Genomic DNA, 23,926 nt, shown 5'->3' with positions numbered 1-23,926 from the left:
CTCTTCCGCGATAGATGGCGCTAGGAAACATGTTACGGCGCTTGTAGAGCCGTAAGATATTTGAAGAAATTTACTTTCTTCGAAAATCTTAGAGTGATTTCTATGGGAAACTATTTGAATAGACTTAATATTGCTATACAATTGTTAGTGCAATATTTCATTTTCAATTTAGACTTATTAAATTTTTTTGTCCAAATTAGAGCAACTCCGCTAACTTAGAGGAGACTATTTTTTTCTAAAATAATTATAATTGTTTTATATATATCATTAGCATTATTCTGTACCATAGATACTGTTTATAACAGACAACTATACCTATAAGATATAACTTTACCTATAAGAGTCACCCATAGTAGCTATGGGCTGTGGTATCGGACTATACATGGAGTTGAAGCCCCCGTTGAGCGGCAGCCGCGGCGTGGGCGGCGCGGGTGGCGACGCGGCGGGGGCGTCCCGGCGCTGGCTCCGCAACTTCTCCTCTCTACGCCACTTCGCGCGGCGGTTGGAGAACCACACCTGTTCGAAAAAAGGGAGTTAGTTATATTTATTTATTAATAGACACACCAACGATTTATCACAGAAAAATACATATGAAAGATCCACAATATAAGGTACCTATTCTAGGTGACAAATCTTTACAGGTGTATACAACACTATTGGCTAAATATTTTTTTATGAAGATATACGAAGATGAGTGACAGATGTTAATGTTTTAGTTATATCTAAAATTAGTTACAAAGGATTCAGTCCTAGGCATTGGCGTAGTTGCTGATTTTCTGTAGATACGGGCAGTTAGTGAAAAAAAAGAAGCATGCCGAATTAAACGAAGGGCCTGCACTACCCGAGGCCTCTGTAAGCGTAAGGCTTTTTCTAGCGTGGGCAAAGACGTTTCTAAAGTGAGAACCCACGCTTGCGCACACAAGCTACGCCAATGGTCCTAGGAGGAACCTAAGGAAAGTCCTATGAAGATGATGATTGACAATTAATTTACAATCGCATGGTGTTTATTTCAAAGAATCCCTTAATGTTAATGATTACAAAAGCATTGGCCCCTAGCATTTTAAACACATTTGATAAAGCACAGATTCTAAAAACAATTTTAAATCATCCTTTAATAATAATAAGAATAACAATCGAAATATTAAAAAAGAAAACCTGTTTATATTTTTGATTAATTTTTTCGCACAACCTTCTATTTTGTAATGCCCAACTACCCATTAACCCCAATTAAAAGCCGCACCCAACATTAATCATACGAAGTCATTATTTACATTAATTACACGTGTAAAACAGTTGTAAGTCGCGTGTTCCGACAACAAATTAAACATCAAATAATATGTAAAATTCATACATTATTCTAATCATGTTAATATTAGTCGTTTTAACATAGTTGTGTAGCAAACGATACTGCTATCGTGGAGGTCTCAAGTTTGATCAGATCGGGTAATGAATGGACTTAATTTCGATATCAGATTGGAGTTTGGAATTGTGCCCTATAAATAGGAATAGACCTCTTCACATAGAACCTAACGTAGCTGGCGAAATATGTTTGAGTTACAGTCTACCCTGAAAAGTATAAGGTGTGATATTATGTATTAATAATTAGCATGTTAAGCAAACTCTTTGAGGTTAAGGTTTGCTTCTTGGTATGAAAGGGTAAAGGCTAACGTGTTCTTCGAAGCAGGAAAGGTCCGAGATTCGACGGTCACCGCGTTAACTATCAAAGTAGACCCACTACAAGGCCAAAAAGGATAGTTCACATACAAACATTTGTGCTTGAGGAAAATTAAGTTTCATTGAATGAAACAGTATTTTTATATTTTGAATTGAAAGTAAATGGAATTCAGGACAACGTCTTACATGCTAAGTATTTAATTTAAAACAATATATCGATAGTTACAATAATTCATATTTTTTGTGGGATAAAAACTACTTAATAAAACCTCTCCATGATATAATTTATGTACAATACATTTAGTACTAACTGCACACCAATCCTATTTAACTAACAACTCCAAAACTACGAATGAACCTAATTAAAAACTAAACAAAATTCACAGCACTAATGATACAACTACGATGTAAAGCATTCGAAACAATGACAAAAGCATTTATATCAAAAACAATTACACCGCAACTCGTTTCCTATAATAAAATTATGGGGAAACCCATTTGGTAAGAACCCTTGGTAACGTTGTTTGGCACAATTTGAGTGGAGGCGGGAAAAAGGACCTGTCATCGCTGTCGAGAAGAAATATCTATACGCAATGGGAAAAATGAGTCGCGCTATTTTAGAGGGTTAAGGTATGGGCACATGTTTGACGTATTTTGAGGGGCTGGGGGTGTAAGCCTGTTGTGTTGTACGCGTGTATGGATGCAGCTTATTCTTTTTTTTATTTAGGTCCACTAAGCTAGTCAATAACACTAGAACTTAAGAACGTAGCTGGGTGCACGACTTTCTAGAAGTGAACATTACGTTAAAAGTAAAATAGGAAGTATGTTACACTATGCTTAAATTGATACAAGTCTGGAATTATTCTGGTCGTTTGGTTCCTAGTTTGTTTTATTTGACACGTGTGTAGGCAGTAAAGAATTTAATATAGGCTTTGCTTCACAAAAGTAGTAAAAAGTTAACAGGTTTGAAAAGGCAATATGTTGATAATTAAAGTACCCATATTATTTTCTTTCGAAAATTTTAAAAGATATTTGAATAAATCCCTTTAAGTCTATTGTGCACGCATCCTAAGTTGACCCTCCGCGTAAGTTTTTGGGAGGGTCGGATAAAATATTGTCGGCAACATTGTGCCGATTCTTCGGAGGGCCGAGCAATAATATTATGACGTATTGCGCCACCTCTTTCGACCGTTCTGAGAGTTTCCTGTGAGAAACGCCTATTTTTTGGATAGTTTGGGGGTAACCAAAGCCTGTGAGACGGTTAGAAAACTCTTTATAGAATCTTATCATACTTAATATAAAATACATAATGCAGTATTGGTACCAATTTTAGAACATCTTACGCATAGTAAAATATCCGTAATAATGACGAGATTTAGAAAATATCCAGTAAGACAGCTTTAGTTTGACATCCATCGAAACCTGATTGAGATTTTAGTTAAACCACACTGTGTTCACAAGATGCTATTGCCTGTGCCAAGATATAAGTTACATAATACATTTTTTATGTAATAAATATTAAACATACATACATAACATCACGCATTTTATCCCCGAAGGGGTATGCAGAGGCGCAACTAGGGCACCCACTTTTCGCCAAGTATGTTCCGTCCCATGATGTGATAGGGGCGAGCCTATCGCCATATCGGGCACAAATTCCAGACTCCGGGCTGATACTGAGCAGAAAAACCCAAATATCACTTTGCCCGACCCGGGATTCGAACCCAGGACCTCAGAGCGCTATTGTACCGGACATGCAATACAACTACGCCACCGAGGCAGAAATATTAAACAGTTAGTTTAGTTATAAAATATTCACACTAGTAATATTTTTGTTAAGTTTTATTTGTAAATCTGTAACCCAAAACTCATAAGGAACACAAAATTGTATTCCCAAATCTCTAATATTACTGAGCACGGAAAGGTTTCGAGCGCCATATTACTAACGCCATGACAGCCGGCACCGGAAGTGACGCGCACGTGAGCGCCGCTTCCGGGAGTGCGTTCCGTTTTACGCAGCTCAATGTCACAATATTGTGTCCACGCTCGTATTATGTGCATGACAAAATACATTGTACTTATGAAATTAGCTTTGAGTTTAGTAAAAATATGTAATAAAATCTTATATTGGAATAAAATAATTAAAAGAAAATATAATTTTGAATACAGAATGTAATATGGTAAAGTCTTTCCCCCTTATTCTAGAAGTTTTTTATCTAAGGACGGAGTAAAACTGTGATAACAAGTCTGTTTCTCAGTGCTGACAGAATGGCAGCCTTCGCAGTGCGTAGACACAGGGCCGTTGTGATTGGCTAATATTGTTGTATCTCAATATTGTATGTAATATGTTTCCACATTTTCTTTTTCATACCTACATTGCAGAAACACTTGATATTGAAAAAAGATTTTATTTTTTTAATCCAGTACAGGATAAAGCATGTTCATGTAAACTGAAAGATAAATAGCGATCGAATAATGTAAATCATCGAAAATATTTACGTCCAAAGCCCGCCATTCATCAAATAGTACAAAAACAGAAAAACACGATAAATCTGAGCACCATTCTAACACCACAAAATCTCGGTACTTTTTCAAAGAATCTCTCGGCGCGGCTTATTACAAGGGTGTAGACTTCAAAACCGTGTGCATCGGCCCGTAAACGTTTGTACGTTGTGGGTGCCAATTTTTCAAAACCCCCCCCCCCCCCCCCCCCTCCTCGCGGCGGAAACGCGCCCCCGCTTCCTGTAGGCTCGGGGATCAATACCTCACCCCTCTTCATATTATGACTATAACTTTGGAGAAAATATTATGGATAATTTTAATATTCCTCCGACATTGTGTTACAATTCGTTTTTGTAACTTGGATTTATTTCTTTTTTCGTTGTTACAATTGTGTAACAATACTTCTAGGTATTTGCAGCTTAACAAAGAATGAATGTGTGAAATAAAAATGTACCTAATAAATGATCAAGAACATTGTCATTTATAGTTTCTATATTTTAAATCGAATCTATGTAGTTAGACATGGATTGTGTAAATGTAAATTAGTTGCTAATTTATTTTATCTATGGTTCACATTTTACAATAGCATAGCCAACTCAACTCCCTCACATTTCCTACAAAACTACGAACCACAAAGAAGTCAAGATCATTAAATCCGTGTCGGAGTCTTGAACTCACGACACGTGGCAACGTCCACTGGAATACCAAATGATGTTCATGCTACTCCCAGCTGCCTAATTCAACATCACTGCGAGCTGAATTCAGCTTTACACCACTGTATATAGACGTCAAAGTGGTTTTTACATGAATATATAGGACCGTTTCCCGCCTTTTAATTTTCTTCGTGTAAAAATATTGTTTAATTTTTACTGATGGTGTTTTTCGCTTGGAATTCTTGTGATCTGAGGTATGAATGGTAGGATCTTTCTTAGCAAACTTAAATCGACATATTTAAATATCTACTGCCAACGTAGTATATAACGTTATATCAGTACCCATTTTTGTTTTATATATATCTACTAGTTTTTGCTCGCGGCTTCGCCTGCGTAAGGAGTTATTCGGAATAAAAGTCCCGCTGTATATTTTCCGAGATAGAAAGTATAACCATCCCAGAGTCTTATTATAGTGCACAAGTGCAATACACAGGTGCACCCTAAGTTCCTTCACTCTCATAGTCCGGTGAGACGGTAATCCATGACCGGAGAGATCAGGCAGGACCAACGGCTTTACGTGCTTTCCGAGGCACAGGGGTATCACACCGCCAACTTCCTAACTCCGAACTGAAACTGAGTTATTTTTTTAAGTTGGCAAAACTCACAATAATTTGGCACGACCCGGGATTCGAACCCAGGACCTCAGCGTAGTAGTCGTACTTACCGTGCATAATTACAACGACGCCTCCGAGGCAGTCGATAGAATACGTATTAAACCTAACAATGCCTACAATATTCATTTGTATTTATAAAATTACGTAGAGAAGAATGTCAATTCTGTCGGTGCAAAGCCTTGTCTTTTTGCCATTTTATCCGAACAAGAAGACTTTCAGTATGAAGATTGCATGGTCATGCTAAATGAGGTCACTGTTTAGGCACTTCGAGTTGCCTAGGCATCATATATACAGTTTAAGGATAAAGATCTAAATCCAACATTCCTAATAGCATTCGGTTGTCATATACTTATTGATACTAAATCATAGATAAAGAATTTCTAGTAATCTCTGTGTAATTATAATTTAAAATATTTAGTGAACAAAGCGACAATAGCCTAGTTGGGAGAGGAACGGACTGCCGAGACGAATGTCCGCAGGTTCAAAACCCAAGGGGGCACCTCTAATTTTTCTAAAGTTATGTGTGTATTCTTTGTTAATTATCGCTTGCTTTAACGGTGAAGAAAAACATCGTGAAGTCACCTGCATACCTGAAAAGTTCTCTATAACATTTTTGAGGGTGTTTGAAGTCTACCAATCCGCACTAGGACAACGTGGTGGACTATCTATACCTTAACTCTCATAGTAGTAGAGGAGGCCCGTGCCCAGCAGTGGGACAGTATATTATACAGGGCTAATATAATATATTATGTATTTAATAGAACGAATATAGAAATGCAAATGGTTTCTACCTGAATATCATATGTTTAATTTAGTCGAAGTCTAGTATGAAGATACTTGTTAGTGGTAGAATTATACTGTAGACAGTTTAGTCTACAGCACGAATGCAAATACACAGAGATAAATTCCTATAAAACCTAACTGATAACTTTGCTCTTGCATGACCAGCGAAATTCCAAAGACCCAAGAACTCCGTAACTCTGTGTCTTAAACATTAACGACACTACATAAATTAAGCCTAATTATTAGCAATAGTTTACCACGTTTGACCCTTCGTTAAATTCTACAAAAAAATCCAATGACATAGCAAAAAGAGAACAAATTCGATTATCTCGAATCGACGGTAAGTGTTAAAACTTGCAGTGGAATCACTGCGGGCCATTACAACACTCGATGTGATAAATTGTGCTTTAAACTGTTGCCAACAACACTAATGATGTATGAATTTAAAATAAAAGAGGGTTGTGGCGGCTTTTAATGTAAGTATAGTTCAGTTTACGAACACGATCTAAGTTTGAATTTCGAATCCGTTAATCACTTAAAATTTATAAGGTATTGTTATATTGGTAATGTTTTTGCATGGATTTTAATAAATAAATTAGGTTTTTTTTTTGTTATAGCAATGTCAATCGACTTCTATAAACATTGCCAGATAAACGTATTATTTGTTAAAAGTTCTCAATGAATTAAAATATATAAGCAAAGTTCAAATGTACAAAACCCAGGTAAATAAACAGCCAATACCGGCCACTTAAAAAATAATGAGAATTTACGTTACACTGCGATGAAATGAAATTAAAGTTCGCAAACATAACAAACATTTGCCATTCCGCACTGAAAATGTGATCCATATTAAACATTTTTATGAATAATTTTTAGCCGACACATCAATTAACCAAAATTAATGCAAAGCAAACATTCGCAAATGTTGCCCGAGCAAAAATTACATGCAACAAAAATAAAGGCGGGAATATATCTATAGCGCCGTGTTTGTTTAATCTATGTAATGAATATACATATGTGTGTGCTCGGCTGCGTTCGATATTGCCCTTGTTTTTTTACTGTGTTTGCCGAAGACGCATATCCACGCGGTGGCCGCGCCTATGTCAACAGACAGTGTAAACAGGTCCTTATGAACGCATTCTCTTTTATTAAAACACGCCCTTGTTCAATTTTAGTTGGTTTTTATATAAATGGAATAAATTAAGTATGGAGCAATGTGGCGCAAACTGTATTGTTATAATATGAAACTTTTGAAAGGTTTATCGATTTTCCTGCTGATGTTGCAACGTTGCTCAGTTTCCAGTAAATTAAGTTTTGAATTTATTTCGGCCTCCGACAGCTGTTATGTACCAGTAAATCGAAGGGATGTGGGTTCGTTCTCAGCGCAAACTATGTGATCCACATTATCAGTTTCACTTAAATCTTTTAAGTTGAGTATTGCTTATGGTACCGTCCGCATGAAAATTCAAAACTCTACATTTTTATTTATCCCATATGAAACTAACCTGTAAATCCAGGACTGCAAGAGTACCCTACCCAGACAGAAGTATCTATACAATGTAAACGAGATAATGTTTGTATTAACAGTTACACCTCTCTCACCTCATGTAATTGATATCGGCTTCAGATGCAATCACTGAATCCTTCACGCTTTGTTAAAGTGCGACTGAGATTCTTGAATTACTAACACTTTATTATGATAATTAACATTTCATAATACTTCTAATCTGTGCAGATGGGTGGATGAAGTCAAGGCAATTGCAGATGCATGGATGAAGACAGCTGGCAATAGAACTTTATGGAAACAAATGGAGAAGGCCTTTGCTAAAGGGAAGCAATCAGACAAAGAACTTTGGACACAAACTAATTTATCTAATTCTTTAACTATTTAATTTGTTTGAAAAAAGACTTAGTATTATTATTAAAAATACTTCTAATGCAATGGGCCAATCACGCCTTTCTTCGAGGACCGGCAGAGGTATATAAAAATGTTTACAAGCTTTATATTCCTTTATAATAGAGAGCGAATCTATCAGTGGCGAAGCGTCTATAAAATTAGATTCCTACCGGCTTCCCTTTTAGGTTTATTTACGTCTGTCTTAATTTTTACATTTCTGTTAAGTTGGTCGCGATGTGTTAACTGAAGCATTGTTTTTGCATTGGGTCACATTATTAAAATTTTCACTCTTAGCCACTCGAATTTATTTATATTTAGAGCACAATTCCAGACTCCAATTCTGTTACAAAAACTAATATACACTTACGCCTTTAGTTCTAAAGGGTAGGCAGAGATGCCACCAGCATTCATCATGACAAAAATAATTCAGAAATATAATAACGTCGAAATTGACACCAACAATTACAGTAGTTAAGTATAAGTATTAATATGTGTCTTTATTTTATCTCTAAAGTGTAGTCAGAGATGCAACTAGTACCCATTCATCACGAACAAGAACTATATTCAGAAATATGATAACCAAAAAATGAACACCAAAAATACAGTAATAATAATAATAATAATATCAGCCCTGTATTATATACTTGCCCACTGCTGAGCACGGGCCTCCTCTACTACTGAGAGGGATTAGGCCTTAGTCCACCACGCTGGCCTAGTACGGATTGGTAGACTTCACACACCTTCGAAATTCCTATGGAGAACTTCTCAGATGTGCAGGTTTCCTCACGATGTTTTCCTTCACCGTTAAAGCGAACGATAAATTCACAAAGAATACACACATGATTTTTTAGAAAAGTCAGAGGTGTGTGCCCTTGGGATTTGAACCTGCGGACATTCGTCTCGGCAGTCCGTTCCACACCCAACTAGGCTATCGCCGCTATTAAAATACAGTAGTTAAGGCGATACCTCAAGGTCCATTTTCATACATTTTGTTTCACCTTTAATCTGGGTAACTAAACAAGTATTGGCAAGTAAAGAATTTAAATTCACGTCTAGTTAGTGATTAGTTCTCGCAGTTGAAAGAAAAACGTAAAAATAATTAATAATCATGGATATTTCGGCCTTTAAAATTTAATATGACGAAATTTTAAATTCTTTACTTGCCAATACTTGTTTAGTTACCCAGATTAAAGGTGAAACAAAATGTATGAAAATGGACCTTGAGCTATAACCTTAAGTATAAACGAGTCTTAATATCTGTTGTTGGTTAGAAGTGAGTTGTAGTTAGCCACCTTACCGCGGTGTAAACTGGATGTTATTTTACCTGGATACGTGCCTCAGGCAATCCGATCTTTTCAGCGAGCCGCTCGCGCGCGAACACGTCCGGGTAGTGGGTCCTCTCGAACTCTGTACACATGGAATTTGTTAGTTTTAACTACGAAAATATATAATATAATATAAAATAATCAAAAAATTATGCAAAAGTTAAAACAAAGCCAGTATTGTGCTCTCGAAGTCTGTATACATGCAATTTGTTAGTATCAAGGACAAAAATATCAAAAAAATATATTTAACAGAGCCAAAACAGAGCTAGTATAATGTAACGTGTTTGAGAATTAAGATTTAGGTATAAAGCTCTTTGAGATAACTGACATGACGCCAATTTTATGGACACATATTATAATCTAGTAATGTAATGTTACTACGGCATGTTTAGTATTCAACTATTAAGTAATTTAAGGTCAAGGGGAGCTAGTCTATAGAGGCGAATCCATATTTTTGCAATTACGGGCGTTTTGTTCGAAAGACAGCCTCGATAGCCGTATAAGTAAGTAAGTAAAGAAATTCCATATTTACCTACCTACATGGCTATCAAAGCTGTCCTTCAATTAGAACGTCCGAAATTACATAAAGATGGATATACCCCCGTAGACGGAATAAGAGCCCTGGACCTTATTATTTCAACATATTTTAATTACGCTTAAAAACATCTTTATTCCAATAAAATTTCACCTAAAACTAATAAACGATAAATCAACTAATAAGTCAATACAACAGCCAAACAAACAAACAGCGAAAAGAAAGATTAACGGTACGTAATTGGACCTCGGACGGCTCCGAGTGCTGCGCAAATATCGGGGGACAATATTTATTTATTTACTAATAACCGTGTAAAGCAAACAATAAATAAGATGGAAGGGACATTCGGAAATAGGCTTATGAAGTCTCTAGGGAGCCTTGGATTTATTGTCCGTGTGAAAATAATGCTGGCTTCTGTTTAGATGTGGGAATTTGGTGTTCAGTTATAGGTCGGTTTATGTGATTGGTGAATGTGGATGGAAATAGGTAATTTAGAATACGATTTGTGAGAAAAACTAAAATTATCGGAGTTTAAACATATTGACTTTGATTGAATAATTATTAATTTGGATTTTCAAATTCCAGTGTTTTAATTCGGAATTAATTTCAAGTTAAACACACATATCACGACTTTATCCACGAAGGAGTGGGCAGAGGTGTTACCAAGGCACTCACTTCGACATGTTTGTTCCGTCTCATGATGTGATAGGTGGCGAGCCTATCGCCATATCCGGCACAAATACAGACTCCGGGCTGATACTGAGTAGACCAACCCAATATAGCTTTGCCCGGGCCTCGAACCCAAGACCTCGGAGCTATAGTCATACACGAAATACAGCTACGCCAGCTATTTAGGTTAAATAATTAAGGTTTTAAAAGGAAAAAACCTCAAAAAGGCGTACAAATAGAATAAACTTGTAATATGAAATAGCAATTTGGTAGGTGATCGACAGATTTTAAGTCGTTACAATTAATTGAAGGGTTGTTACTATACCCGATGGAGAGACCAGATTAAAGACTCGTCTGCCTCCAAGTACCACAAATTAGAAGATGCGATGAACAGAAACTGGTGTCAAATAATCCGCTCTTAATGCGGTACCTCCAATGACAACCACGATCCTCTATCATGAGGGACCGACTACAGAGGGACTACCCATCCTCACCTTTCTCCAGGCTGTCTATCTGGTCGTTGGTGAAGGAGGTCCTGTTCCTCTGCAGCTTCCGCTTTAGCCGAAGTCTCATCTGCGAGTCCTCATCTCCTGATGACGCGTGCTCGCTGTTGCCGTCCGAACCAGCCTCCGATTGCAGGGGATCTGCTGTGAAACCCATCTCTATTAATATTCTCTATAATTAAATAAATAACTACTCATAATAGTGATTCGTTTTATTTTCAAAATAAATATTGTTGTTGTTTGGTCTTAGCTATTCATAAAAATTTTCGATCTAATTATTCGCAAAATAGGTGTTACTAGTTGAGAAAAATTACACTTATTAGTATTAAAATTAATATGCTAAATTAAAATTGTAAATTTAAATAATTTAAAATTAATAAATGCTGAAGTAAAGTTGTTTTGTAAGTCCTAATTTAAATGACACCGTCTACCTAAAATAAAATTACATGCTCACAATCCTAAAAAATATTAAAGAGCAATGCAAAACTGACAAGCCATATTTTAAAATGTATTTCATCCATTATAACTGTTAAATGCAGCTATCATATATCAGAGCTGGGTACTTGTTCCACAGTGTTTAACTCTAACAAAAAGTTCAAAAGCCAGGGGTCGGGCTCTTCATCACAAACTATCAACAAAGCACTTGCAAAATGCACTCGACGACTATCAACCAGATGCGTCAGCAGAACTACAAAATTACAACCCTTGGAATTACAGACAAAAATTACTGAACCATTTACGTTGATCCGCCACGCGTAACAATTCCCTCCCTACACGGGCTCAACTTACACAGGTTGTTTACAGCCCTCAGTAAGGGCGAAATTAAACGATCGCCGTAATGTTGTCGACATGCCTCCGGCTAATTGATTAATTTGCTTTATGGTCGGCCCACTTGAGTCGGGGTTCGATTCCCAGTAATGACCGTACGGGCGGATAGCCCCGCTGAATGACGCGACTGTTATGCAATCTGTCACATTTCGATGTCAGGACTGATGCAATATACCTAATGGACGTTATTTGCGGGAAACTATAAATACGGGAATAAAAAAGTTATGTTGTACATTAGCCGTAAATATATTGATATACAGACCCTTATAGTAAAAAATTTTTATGATTATTTTGTTTGTAAGAAAGACGTTAATGGACATTTATTGACGAATTTCAACAAAGTATTAAATACCATAATTCAATAAGTGATCAAATTAATTTCTTTGTTAAAAGAAAGAAATATATTATATCCGAAGACTAGATTCAGTTAATACTATCTGCCGATGCAATTGTATGTAGATGAACATCGAGACCAGTGCGCCGTTTGATGTGGCGCGACCGAGACACATTCCATTTCACTTTGAAACATGATTGATGCGCGACATTTGCCCGGCGAAACATGGCGGACTTTCCAATCGGTTGACAATTTTGATTGATCGCTTGCCGTCAGCCCGCGCCGATGCGTGTGCCGATGTGCACACGCCCTTGCCTGACATTGTTTCTAATGAGATCGGTTTAGAAATGTTCGAAATTTGAAAATTTAAATCGAATGTGTTGATGGCCAGTTTCTTTTATTTTATTTTTTTGTATTTTATAATATTATGATGATAATTATTTGTTTTTGTTAGTTCTATATGTTCAAATAGTCTTGATAATAAAATAAAATATTCATAACCTTACCGTGTACTTAATTTTAAATATTAAGAAGCCAAATAAACCAAACAGAACACGGAGCGAACATAAAAATATCATTTCTCATTATACACCAATATTATTTCCATTCTAACAATCACCGTTTTCATTTATTATCGTCCGCGGCATAAAGGAAGAATTCATTAAAAAAAATCAATTCTTTAGACGAGCGCACTTACCCACAATTCCACCAATAACGACCTACAAAATGATCGGCAAAAAACTTTTTCCTTTCCTCAATAAGGTCGGCGAGGGGCGGGATGAAACACGAAAAATACATAAGAGAAAATAATAGTAGTAAGAAAATAAGGAACGAAATAAAAGTGGAGGAAGAAAAAATTGGAGAAAATAAGCACAAAGGGGACTGAAGAAAGTCGGGGAGATAAAGCGGAATTGGAGCTATCGGGGCGGACACGACGGTCGTAGGTGGGGCCGATTGGCGGAGCGCGATTATGTGAGATCGATACTGTCACTCAACGGGCGGCCGCGCGGGGCTCCGGCGCGCGCGGCCGCCGTCCGCGGACAGGCTGACCGCAGCCCTACCGGTCGAAACTTATCACAAGTTAAACGTAAAGTTAGGTTCTCATGAAAGACATAAGACTATTGTAAGCGTTTGTGTTCCGTGGATATGTTTATCTGGCTTTGATGAGGCCTTATAGTGTACTCAGAACTAGTGATTTTTTTATTCTAATTTCCTTGTATTATAAATAAAACCAAAAGTCATCCAGTATATTTCACAAACGCTTTCTATTACTTCTCAATTATTCAACATAATGGTAATTGAGAAAAATAAAAACGCTATCGCTCATAAATTAAACCGGTACTAGCAAGAACAGGCCGCCCTGCGGCCGGACAAGGCGCGATCCACCTAATTTGATACGCTTCCGCGAATAAAATGTTCCACTGTCTGCTATCTGCCACTTGAGACTGAATAAACACCCCTTCCGAGGCCCACTTCGAGAACATTCTTTACGTGTTAACGCTTCAGTTTTGACTGAGCCTAAGGCTGAGCTAATATCATTAATTAAGCAGTCCATATTTCATTTACATTTATTTTACTGTAACATCCATTTTTGTCATTTATATTTATTTTATTAATAAATAACTGACTACGTTATTGATAAATGCAGTATTAAGGTTATAGCTTAAGGTCCATTTTTCATACATTTTGTTTCACCTTTAATCTGGGTAACTATTTCGGCCTTTAAAATTTCGTCATATTAAATTTTAAAGGCCGAAATATCCATGATTATTAATTATTTTTACGTTTTTCTTTCAACTGCGAGAACTAATCACTAACTAGACGTGAATTTAAATTCTTTACTTGTCAATACTTGTTTAGTTACCCAGATTAAAGGTGAAACAAAATGTATGAAAATGGACCTTAAGCTATAACCTTAAATTAAAATTGTTTTAAAGAAAAACTTTTGAATTATAAATTGTATACCCGTTGGCTTGTATTTTTAGAACTTAATCTATCTTACGAATACTATTTTTAAACTGTTTTCCCAAATAAATACATTAGTATTAAGTAATTGTACCAAATAAAATGCGAGAAATTACCACAAACAGTTTTATCGTAATAAATTAAGTTTAGGTACAACCCACCCCACACGTCATAACAAGAATAAGTAACACGGGGGCGACAGACAAATTGCTTGTTTGTAATCAACCATTCGCCTAATATGCCCGCTAGTTGTGGGGGTGGGACGATTGTCTTGTCCGATTGACGACTCAATTTAGACTCTAATGATATTGTATTAAGTGTTTATTTGAAGATGGTTAATCCCTTTTCATAAAAAACTTAAGAAAAAATATTGTAATATAGGGACAAAACTCTATAACATTCGTTATCTAAGAATGTTGATGACAAATGTCATAATGCTATAATTACGTTAGTTAAAATGTTTTTTTAATTAGAATACAACAGTTTTAAAATATTGCTGCTTGAGGCCAATATCGCGGTACTAGCTCAGACGGACTCTTGTATATAAGTTATAAACTGCTATGTTTTCCATCTTAAAAATTACTCAGTCGCAGCTCGGAGTCAGGAAGTTGGTGGTGTGATAGCCCCGTACCTCGGAAAGCACGTAAAGCCGTTGGTCCTGTGTCTGATCTCTCCCCAGTCATGTCGGATTGCCGTCTCACCAGAATATGAGAGTGAAGGAACAGAGTGCACCTGTGTATTGCGCACACGCTTGTGCACTATAATATCTCCTGCGTATCTGGCTGATCTCCAATGAGATTGGCCGCCGTGGTAGAAATTCGGATAGAAATAGGAAGAAATCAATCACATATTATGATAGAATGTTTACGTATTCATATTATTTTAACTTCCTTAATTATTTTTAAAATATTCAGCGTTGCATCTATATAATTCCGAATAATAATACTTTAAAATTAGACTTTTATAATGAGAATATAAAACACAAAAGTTCAAATCAACCCTATAACTAAAACGCGTGGCACTTACGTGAAAATCTTTTTCCATTCACTCAATGAGTGAATGAGTTAATGGCCGCTCTTTCGTAGTAAAAAACATTGTATTGTGATTGGAACGAGCACTCATCTCGATGACTGCTGTTTGAAATCGATATTTCGCTTTAGTTTACGATTCGCGCCAACTTTACCAACACCTGGGGCTGTTTTGACTTACTGATTTATCAATGCAACTGGTGCTATTTGAAATATTTACATTTGAATTATTGTTGACTTACTGAATGCTGAATGCAACCGGCGCTAAACGAATTAATTTAAATTATTGTTGGTCAATTAATTAAATTATAATTATATATTATTAATGTGAAGATTTATTTGTCAGCATTTGTTTGTTTATTTATGCAACTTTATCGTCTGAATTGATTTTCTGATTTAAAAATTATGTCACATAATTATATTTTGTTGACAAATAACACAGTTAATTATATACTAGATTCTGGTTAAATATTTTCCCGAAACGATTCATTTACGATCGATATTTGTATAAAGATCGATAAAATATTTCCGCTGCTTACGAACACTTAAAATTCTTAAGCAATAAGCAATCATGGAATAGTTAATTTACTTCAATTCTATGAGAAGCACTATAATTACTACGGTTTTTATATTGCAGTCAAAACTGGCCTGCTCTACCATTAAAAAACTTAAAACGAACAAACACCACATATTTATCACCGAATGGTTATGCTCACGTGTTACCAGCGCCACCACTTACCATCATCTGTGTTCCGTCCCATGATATTACAAGAGGCGAGTCTATCGCCATATCGGGCTCAAATTCTAGACTCCGAGAGACACAGAGAAATACCCAATATCATTTTGTCCGATCCGGGATGCGAACCTGAGACCTCAGAGCGGTGTTACGCAACGGACAATACAATTTGTTTACATTTATACAATACAAACAATCAATTTACAATTGCGCGTAACAAACTAGTACACTAGGCGGTCACAATCAAATCCAAAGTGGGATGATTTGCGTGCCACCACACCACGCGTTGACAACCCGCTAAAACAAATATTTGTTCCCCAGTTTCATAGTTAACTATACCGTAACGTGGAAAATTCTTTTCGCAAAATTGGTTTTTAAAAACGTTTTAATTAAACACGTGTTTATTAATTTAAGGACCTCCAAAGAAGGATACACGGCATGTAAAATAATGTAGCATTTTTACAATTAACAATGTGATGTGCCTCTTCAATTGTAGGAGACCAGAGCATGCAAATTTATATATTGGTACAGCGGCAAAAATAATAATATTTGTTATTAATATTATTTAGATATTATATAAGTGTTTCGTTTGCAAATACACTTCTTAAATTTATACGTTAAAGATATAGTCTTACTTATAAACTTGTTTTAGCGTTAAGAGGTGGTTAAGAATTGCTTAAATAGCTGTCTAAAACATCAAAGGTTTCCTAGTTTAAACCGTATTAAAAGGCAAGATGGCGGGTTTTGACTTATATCTGATCGAGTAAATTTGTGTTTTAAATAAACATAGCTTAGCGAATTTTTATAAGTGAGACTGGTAATGTTAATGTCAAAGAAAAAACACTGCGGTGTTTCCCACATCGGAATGGACAACAAATTATTGACCTAAAATAATCAAATGATTCGGCAAATATTGTGTGATATTAAGCACATCGGCGCTTCATTTGCCCTGACCGCTATCACATTTGCACTGGTGACCAATGTGTGTCTATATCCTAGACAAGTGTACACAAACAATTTGTGCAATTATTTGTAGTGTGTTCCACTGTGCAAATGTTAGGTAATGTCGCTTGTTGAGGTGAGTTTAGGACTCAATATATCGTTAACAAACAAAACAAATTGAATTAGTGGCCGCCGCTATTATAGCTGATAAAATTTATTTGTATGCGAATTACTTTACGATCGCTCACGAATCACGATGTACGAATGAATATATTTTCTCAAAGCTTACATAGAATTCGGTGTAACAAACTTTTTAACTGCAAGTTAAACTGAATCGTAGATATGTTATTTACTATTCTTGGAATATTATTGTTCTATTTTATTTATTTATATGTATTATCGACTTACATACTGTGTTTTTATGGACATTACTATTTCAGTTACAATAGTTTAAACCTAACATATAAATGTTTATTTAATTTAATTATCGAAAGACATTATTACTTAATACGTATTTTATTCAATCACTAAATCGCACAAAAACTGATATACAAATAACTTTCCGTGCAAAATTAATGGTTAACTTTCGCTCTTGTCCAACTGGCGTCCTAAATTGCCCACTGCGTTTGCTATACGCGCTATAGAAACGTCGCATTCGTTTTTTGCACCGAAGTGTATTGGCTATTTTGTTATGTGTAGATTTTTTTTAGTTTTTTACGTAGCTTCCGAAACATTGGCTGGCGGCATCGACCCGTGAACTAAACACTGGGTTGAATATTAAAAAATGTGAGTTAACGGATGACGCGATGGAAAAATCGGTACAGTTTTGTAGTGAATACTTTATGCGTAGAATTTTAGAAATTGTTTACTGTATTGGTGACGTAATAGTATTGCAGGCGTATATCAAGATATTTTTTCAATGAAAACTCAATTTATGATTAAGATTCTATTCTAGAGTAAATAACGTTACATGTTTTGAGAATTGAAAATATGTATGTTATAATGTATTTCGTCTCACACTTCTGTCCGTCTTTTAAGAATGTAGCGTGATGTTGTTTATAGATATTAGTTTATTTATTATCTATACATAATATAAAACAAAACCCGTTTTTGTCTGTCTGTTTCTTATCGATTTTCTCAAAATCTGCTGGACGGATTTTTATGAAATTTGGTATGGAGATACTTTAAGATCCTGGGAAGGTTATAGGCTACTTCTATCCCGGGAAAATATTTAGCAGGACTTTAATCCCGGAAAACTCCTTCATGCAGGCGAAGCCTCTAGCCAAAGCTATTTATACATATTAAAACCATTACTTATTTTATATTTTATAATTGTATTTTCCAACATATCGATGCCTGCGTGGCAACTAAAGGTAATGCATTTAAACTATTGTTAGTAATTTGTAAGGTTCAATTGATTTAATGTAATTACCACTGTTTGTCCTTAAAATAAATAAATAAATAATAGTTATAGTACTAAAGCGATGTTATATGGATAAACTTGGTATTCGTTTTAACAATTCAATTCAATACACCTGTGGCCCACTTCTGTGAATTCCTGCAGGTTGCGAACAAATATATCAAAGTTCTGGGATATAATGTTGAGCAATCGTATTTTATTTTTAGTAGCGAAGTATCAAAAGGTCATTAACTACATAAAATAAGCAGACAACTTGAAGTTTAATTATGTAAATGAGAAAAGTTTGGATGTTTGTTACTCGATGTCGAATTGAATGAAAACTTTGTTTAGTTTCAAAATGTTATAAAAATATATTACTAGATTTCGCTCGCGGTTAGGCCTGGGTGGAAAATCTTTCCTGTAAATCTTTCATTATTGTAACCTCATTCGGTGACAGTCTACCTACGTAGATGTGACGCGTTAGGTTCTTAATTTGATGCTCGTCAGGTAACTTTTATTTTTGTATTTTGATTAGGAAAAAACCTGTACATTCTTCGCATTTAGAATCTATTCTCAATATGACGATAAATTAATATTCACATGACTTTTTTTTTTATTCCCTAGAGTGACAAAACGAGCTTGCCGTTTGCCTGATGGTAAGCGAAACGACCACCCATAAACAGTAGAAACACCATCCAACATCATGAATTACAAAGTATTGTTTGGTATTCCACTGCGCTCGCCGTGAGACATGAGATGTTAAGTCTTATTATGTCCAGTAGTTACACTGGCTACAATGTTCTCCAAACCGGAACACAACAGTGACTTCACACTGTTGCTTGACGTCAGAAATAGACATTGCGGTACTACCTACCCAGGCGGCCTCTCACATATGATGGACCTACCAGTATGAGTACCTATTATTGATATGATGTAAATAAAAGGTACTCAGATGAAGGAAATTGTATCTCTACCCACCCGTTTAGGAATAATAGTACGTATAATTAAATTCTGCAACAATTGACATTAAAAAGAAAATTCCATACAACGTCCACTCAAAATCGTATTTAAAACCGTGAAATTACCAGCTTCTTTCGGCTTCGGGTGATAATACAATTAGGGCTCGACCAGCGGGTATTCGAAAAATACATACCCGGAGCGCAATAAACTCACGTGGACTACGCGTAACGTGTACCCGTAAAATATTACAGCGGGTAATGCCGGTATTAATTGTTTCGTCTATGTGTTATTGAATGAGTATGATAGTCATACAGAGTAGGTAGTTCGCTGAGTATGACAAGGTCCTATGTTAATTTTAACTGATGGAAAAATGAGATTAAAATTTTCATGTTGGGAAAATATTTAAAAAACAATCGGTCCCGGTTCCCTCTTCATTTATCATTCGGGATTATTGAACATTACTGAAAATTACATAAATTTATATATGATTTAATTTGTGCTAAATATACAGCAAAGAACTTTGTGATAGTGAACTATTTCAGTTTTCATTTCAGTAAACTGTCATGTTCCTCTTTGATTTAGGATTGCTCGCTAAAATAAATAACTGATTATTTGAGCCGAAAAAAGTGATGGCTGTGAATGGATTTATTGTTTGTTTAATTTATTTTGTTTAGGATAAAGCTTGCAGATTATTTTGGGAATGGATTTTAATCTCACTAGTTGCTGAAATAGTAGCAAAACTAGAGAAGTGAAGTGAAGTGAACTTTTCCTTACCAGGATTTAAAAAAAGAACATATAATGACGCATTCAAACGTTACAAAATAAATTCCAAATTCAAAAACACTCAATTTTTAAACAAAACAACTGTCGTGTTTCTGGTAAAAATCGAACCAACAAGATTCAAACGACTTAAGCTTCTAGGACGCAAAGATAAAGATCAACAAAGTCCATTTTTCCGTAGCAGCATTTTTGGAGAATCGAATTTACAGGACTGAATGTCGAGCCGAAAGTTAATTAAGCCGCTCCTCCACCGGCAAACATAAACACTACAGTAATATTTAAAATGTAAAAGTTAAAAGCGCTCTCATTTCATACGAATCGGTATAGTTGTGTTGTGTTTTAGTGTTGTGTAGAAATACGGTTCTTATCGATTTTACATGTTTATGTTCATGAATTTTAATCAGATAATTTTATGCCATACGTTTTGAATTTTGCTTGTTTGTTGATCCTCTTAAATATTAAGGAAATTTAGTTCTTATAAAATTATTCTTTCGCAGTCCATAGAAGCCAGATCACAACAAAAACTAGGTTAAAAATGACAGATAAAAATACAGTCTCGGAAGATAAAAAATCTCAAACAGATACGTAAAAACATTTTCAGCTTCTCCAAGACAGTAATACGGGAATAAAACAAAAAGGCGGATGTGACGCGCCGGGAGGAAGGCAACACTCATCTTTTTTCGCGACGCGAACCTGAAACTCTAACTATTCAGGTCACGTACTGGGTCGCTAAACAACGCCTACGACAGGGTTGCCAGACATCTTAAGTTTTCAGTAAAACTTGTACGTAGAAAGTATTTGAATATTATGTTAACTAGTTTTAGCCGGTTATTCTACGGGAGAGGAAGCTTTTAAAAGCCTCGTAGAGCTGTGTTTACGTCAACTGTTCCTCCCGAATATTTATTAAAGAACATTTCTTGTAAACTAAACTTTACAAGGATTGTTCATTAATTAATTCAGTTTTAAAATGGCTTCCTCACAAGGTGATATATAAATTACTGGTATTTTGCTTCTACAAAACTGTTGCCTGGTTTCGAACAGCCGGACAGTACTTCTTCAAATACCGATTCATCACTATTTTTCACAATAATATTATAGTAAGAAGTCACAGTAATTTTAGTTAAGTCATGAAAATAAATCATTGTGGCAACCCTAGCACACGTGAAAAGTGAGGAAATTCCGGGATGTAGAGGCGACAGCCGCGTCGGGTCACAGCGGAGTTTTACTTTAAACCGGCGAGTCAAGAGTTAACGACGGTTGACCTTACGTTCGCCACTTTGCAACTATGTGGGCTGGACGCCAAGTCAAAGTGGCCAGTGTTAAACGATACATGAACTTGATTGATAATCGATTTACAATTTAGGTATCGATTGTTGTTTTTCTTAATTGTTGCTGGCCAGTGTGTTGTTAAACAATACATGGCTGAACTTTATAACGGTTAATGGATTACGCGTTTTAAAAATCGAATGTGTTGTATCCGTAAAGGTCAGTATCAGTTATATCATAAAGAGGTGAATACGTTACAAATAGATGTAGTTGCTGAATTAGAAATATAAAATAAGAAAAATTACTTAAACTTCACATTTACAACCATTACAAATTGAATTATTGTACCATTTACTAGTAAAGTACGTTTCATATTTAATACATAGCTTAGTATAGAATATACATACAAAAGCTGCAAGCCTAGTCGTACAGCACAATGCAGCTGTAATCTTGCTCGCCACAAGCCCGAGGTGTTCAGAAAGAAACGCGGTAACAACAGCCCTCCCACTCCTTCCCTCTCGTCCCCTCCCGTGAGGATGGCCGACAGGGTTACTTATGTTACAGGTTTTTTGTGGTTGTAAAAAAAGTAATGAATTTTGATGCATATAATTAAATAGATTCAAGGGTGTTGGCAATACAATAAGACACCGTATTTTGCAATTGTAAGTGAATTAAGATAGTTTTTATCTTAGACGATTGTTCTTTCTGAAAACTAATATTACCTACTTATATTTTTGTTATATGTTAATTGAATACCTATACTGCATTTTCAGTTAGTGTTTTTTTTTTAAATACGACTTTCATATTTTTTCCATTTTAGTGTACCTGGGAATGAATCTACTAGTAATTTTTAAACGCTAACTAAGCGGAGAAGGTAAACAAGGATATATACTATTTAATTGTAAATGAGTATAGGATATCCATAATTTATAGATAAATTAAACATTTTATTACTCGTAATACAGTTTATTATTTTAGATATATTAGCGCGACAGCCCTACATTTTTGATTCCTTTGCCGCGCTCGTGGGGTGGTGCCGAGTCAAAGTGCAATGTAAAGTATATAGTACATAGTTACAAATTGTTGTCACGTTTTGCCACCTTCCACTACTGGCTCAAATTTTGTTTAGTTTTATGTAGCTCTGCGGAAGGCGCTATTTTGTAGACGCTGAGAACTGATGACGATTGCAGGGAGCGTTTTTAGTGTATTGAAAATTCGGGATAGAAATACCAAGTTCATTAAAATTGCCTAATTTACTGTATTTGACTTGACAATGTATTAAACATTAAGATGGTAGGTAAAAGTTTTTGAACTTTGTCTTCGGCCTTGAATAAAAGTAATTTTGTTTACATTGCGATGACGCATCATTAGTATTTTTTTTATAGATTATTTCTCAATAGACAAACGAGCGAACTGTACCTAATACCTGTCCATAATTAAGTGTATATTTTTTTTACCCATAAAGCATATAATGTAATTATTTAAAACATTTATAGTTTACGAATTCGGGTCTGCTATAATCCTTACCTCTCTTATGCTCCTCGGTGTTCCCAGTCCTGTTGAGCTGGGGTGGTAGCGGCGCGGGTATCGCGGGAGCCGCCGGCGCGGTGGGTAGTCCGGGGTACCACCACCCCGTCGCCGCCTGCCCGTTGAACATCCTGAGCTTCTCGTACACGCTGTCGTTCTGTGCTGATGCTGCTTGCTCCTTCTGCGAGGCCAGGTTCCGAAGGACCCGGTTTATTGACGATACCTGTAGGAATATTGTGTTAAACGTTCTTGTTCTGGGTAAATTAGGAGTTTATTGACAAGCTTTCTGTGTTTTATTGAAGTCGAGCTAAAAGGGGGTGATGTATGTTTTTGTGGTTATTTATTTTGATTTATGTTTAGGTATTTAACTGTCTGTTTGTTAAGATGTAACCGAATTTTTGGTGCACTTTTGCAATGGAATTCCTAGATACTAGTGTAAATATAAACAAAATAGTCAAGTTTTTACGGTAAATAGTCAACGTAACCCACGCACAATCACGAGGTATATAATAGGAAACAAATTGACTCACCCACCCCGCCCTTTTAACTTCCAGACACGTGTAATTTAAAATCTAATATGATTACTAAATTCCAATCGGGAGCCTCAAAGGGACACAGATTAGGGCATCCCTAACCCCTCGGCCCGCGGGCGGCGGCCCCACCCCCTCGAAGGCCCTAAAAACCCCAATATCTATCTACTTTCACCGAAAAGCACGCATGCGTAAAGCCTACTCACACAAATATAAAATTCTATGTATGCCCATTTTAACACGTTGTATACGGGTTATAGTTATGTATGCGGTAGGTATGATATCTGTTTTCTTGTTGCCATTGGCAACGGGGAACGTTTTCCCTCTTCGGGGTGGGTCCGGATTGCAAAACAGCGAATGTTCTTTACAGCTCCTTTCGTTATTTTGATAATGGTTGGGAGTCGGCTTTCCCGCCG

General features: G+C 35.9%; 1 protein-coding gene across 1 annotated transcript in view; it reads right to left on the bottom strand.

The window, feature by feature from the left end:
* Nucleotides 1-23,926, bottom strand: part of LOC115445327 (paired box protein Pax-6) — a 69,324-nt gene that overhangs the window by 5,852 nt on the left and 39,546 nt on the right. Inside the window, exons 5-8 of the mRNA XM_037436330.1 lie at nt 22,981-23,203; nt 11,207-11,359; nt 9,508-9,590; nt 335-516 (exon numbers count right to left, since the gene is read on the bottom strand). Of these exons, the coding sequence (XP_037292227.1) occupies nt 335-516; nt 9,508-9,590; nt 11,207-11,359; nt 22,981-23,203 (641 nt within the window). The remainder of the gene's footprint in view (nt 1-334; nt 517-9,507; nt 9,591-11,206; nt 11,360-22,980; nt 23,204-23,926) is intronic.

This window comes from Manduca sexta, chromosome 7 (assembly GCF_014839805.1).
Source record: "Manduca sexta isolate Smith_Timp_Sample1 chromosome 7, JHU_Msex_v1.0, whole genome shotgun sequence".
NCBI classification, from domain to species: Eukaryota; Metazoa; Arthropoda; class Insecta; order Lepidoptera; family Sphingidae; genus Manduca; species Manduca sexta.
This window is presented reverse-complemented; position numbering and strand designations above follow the sequence as displayed.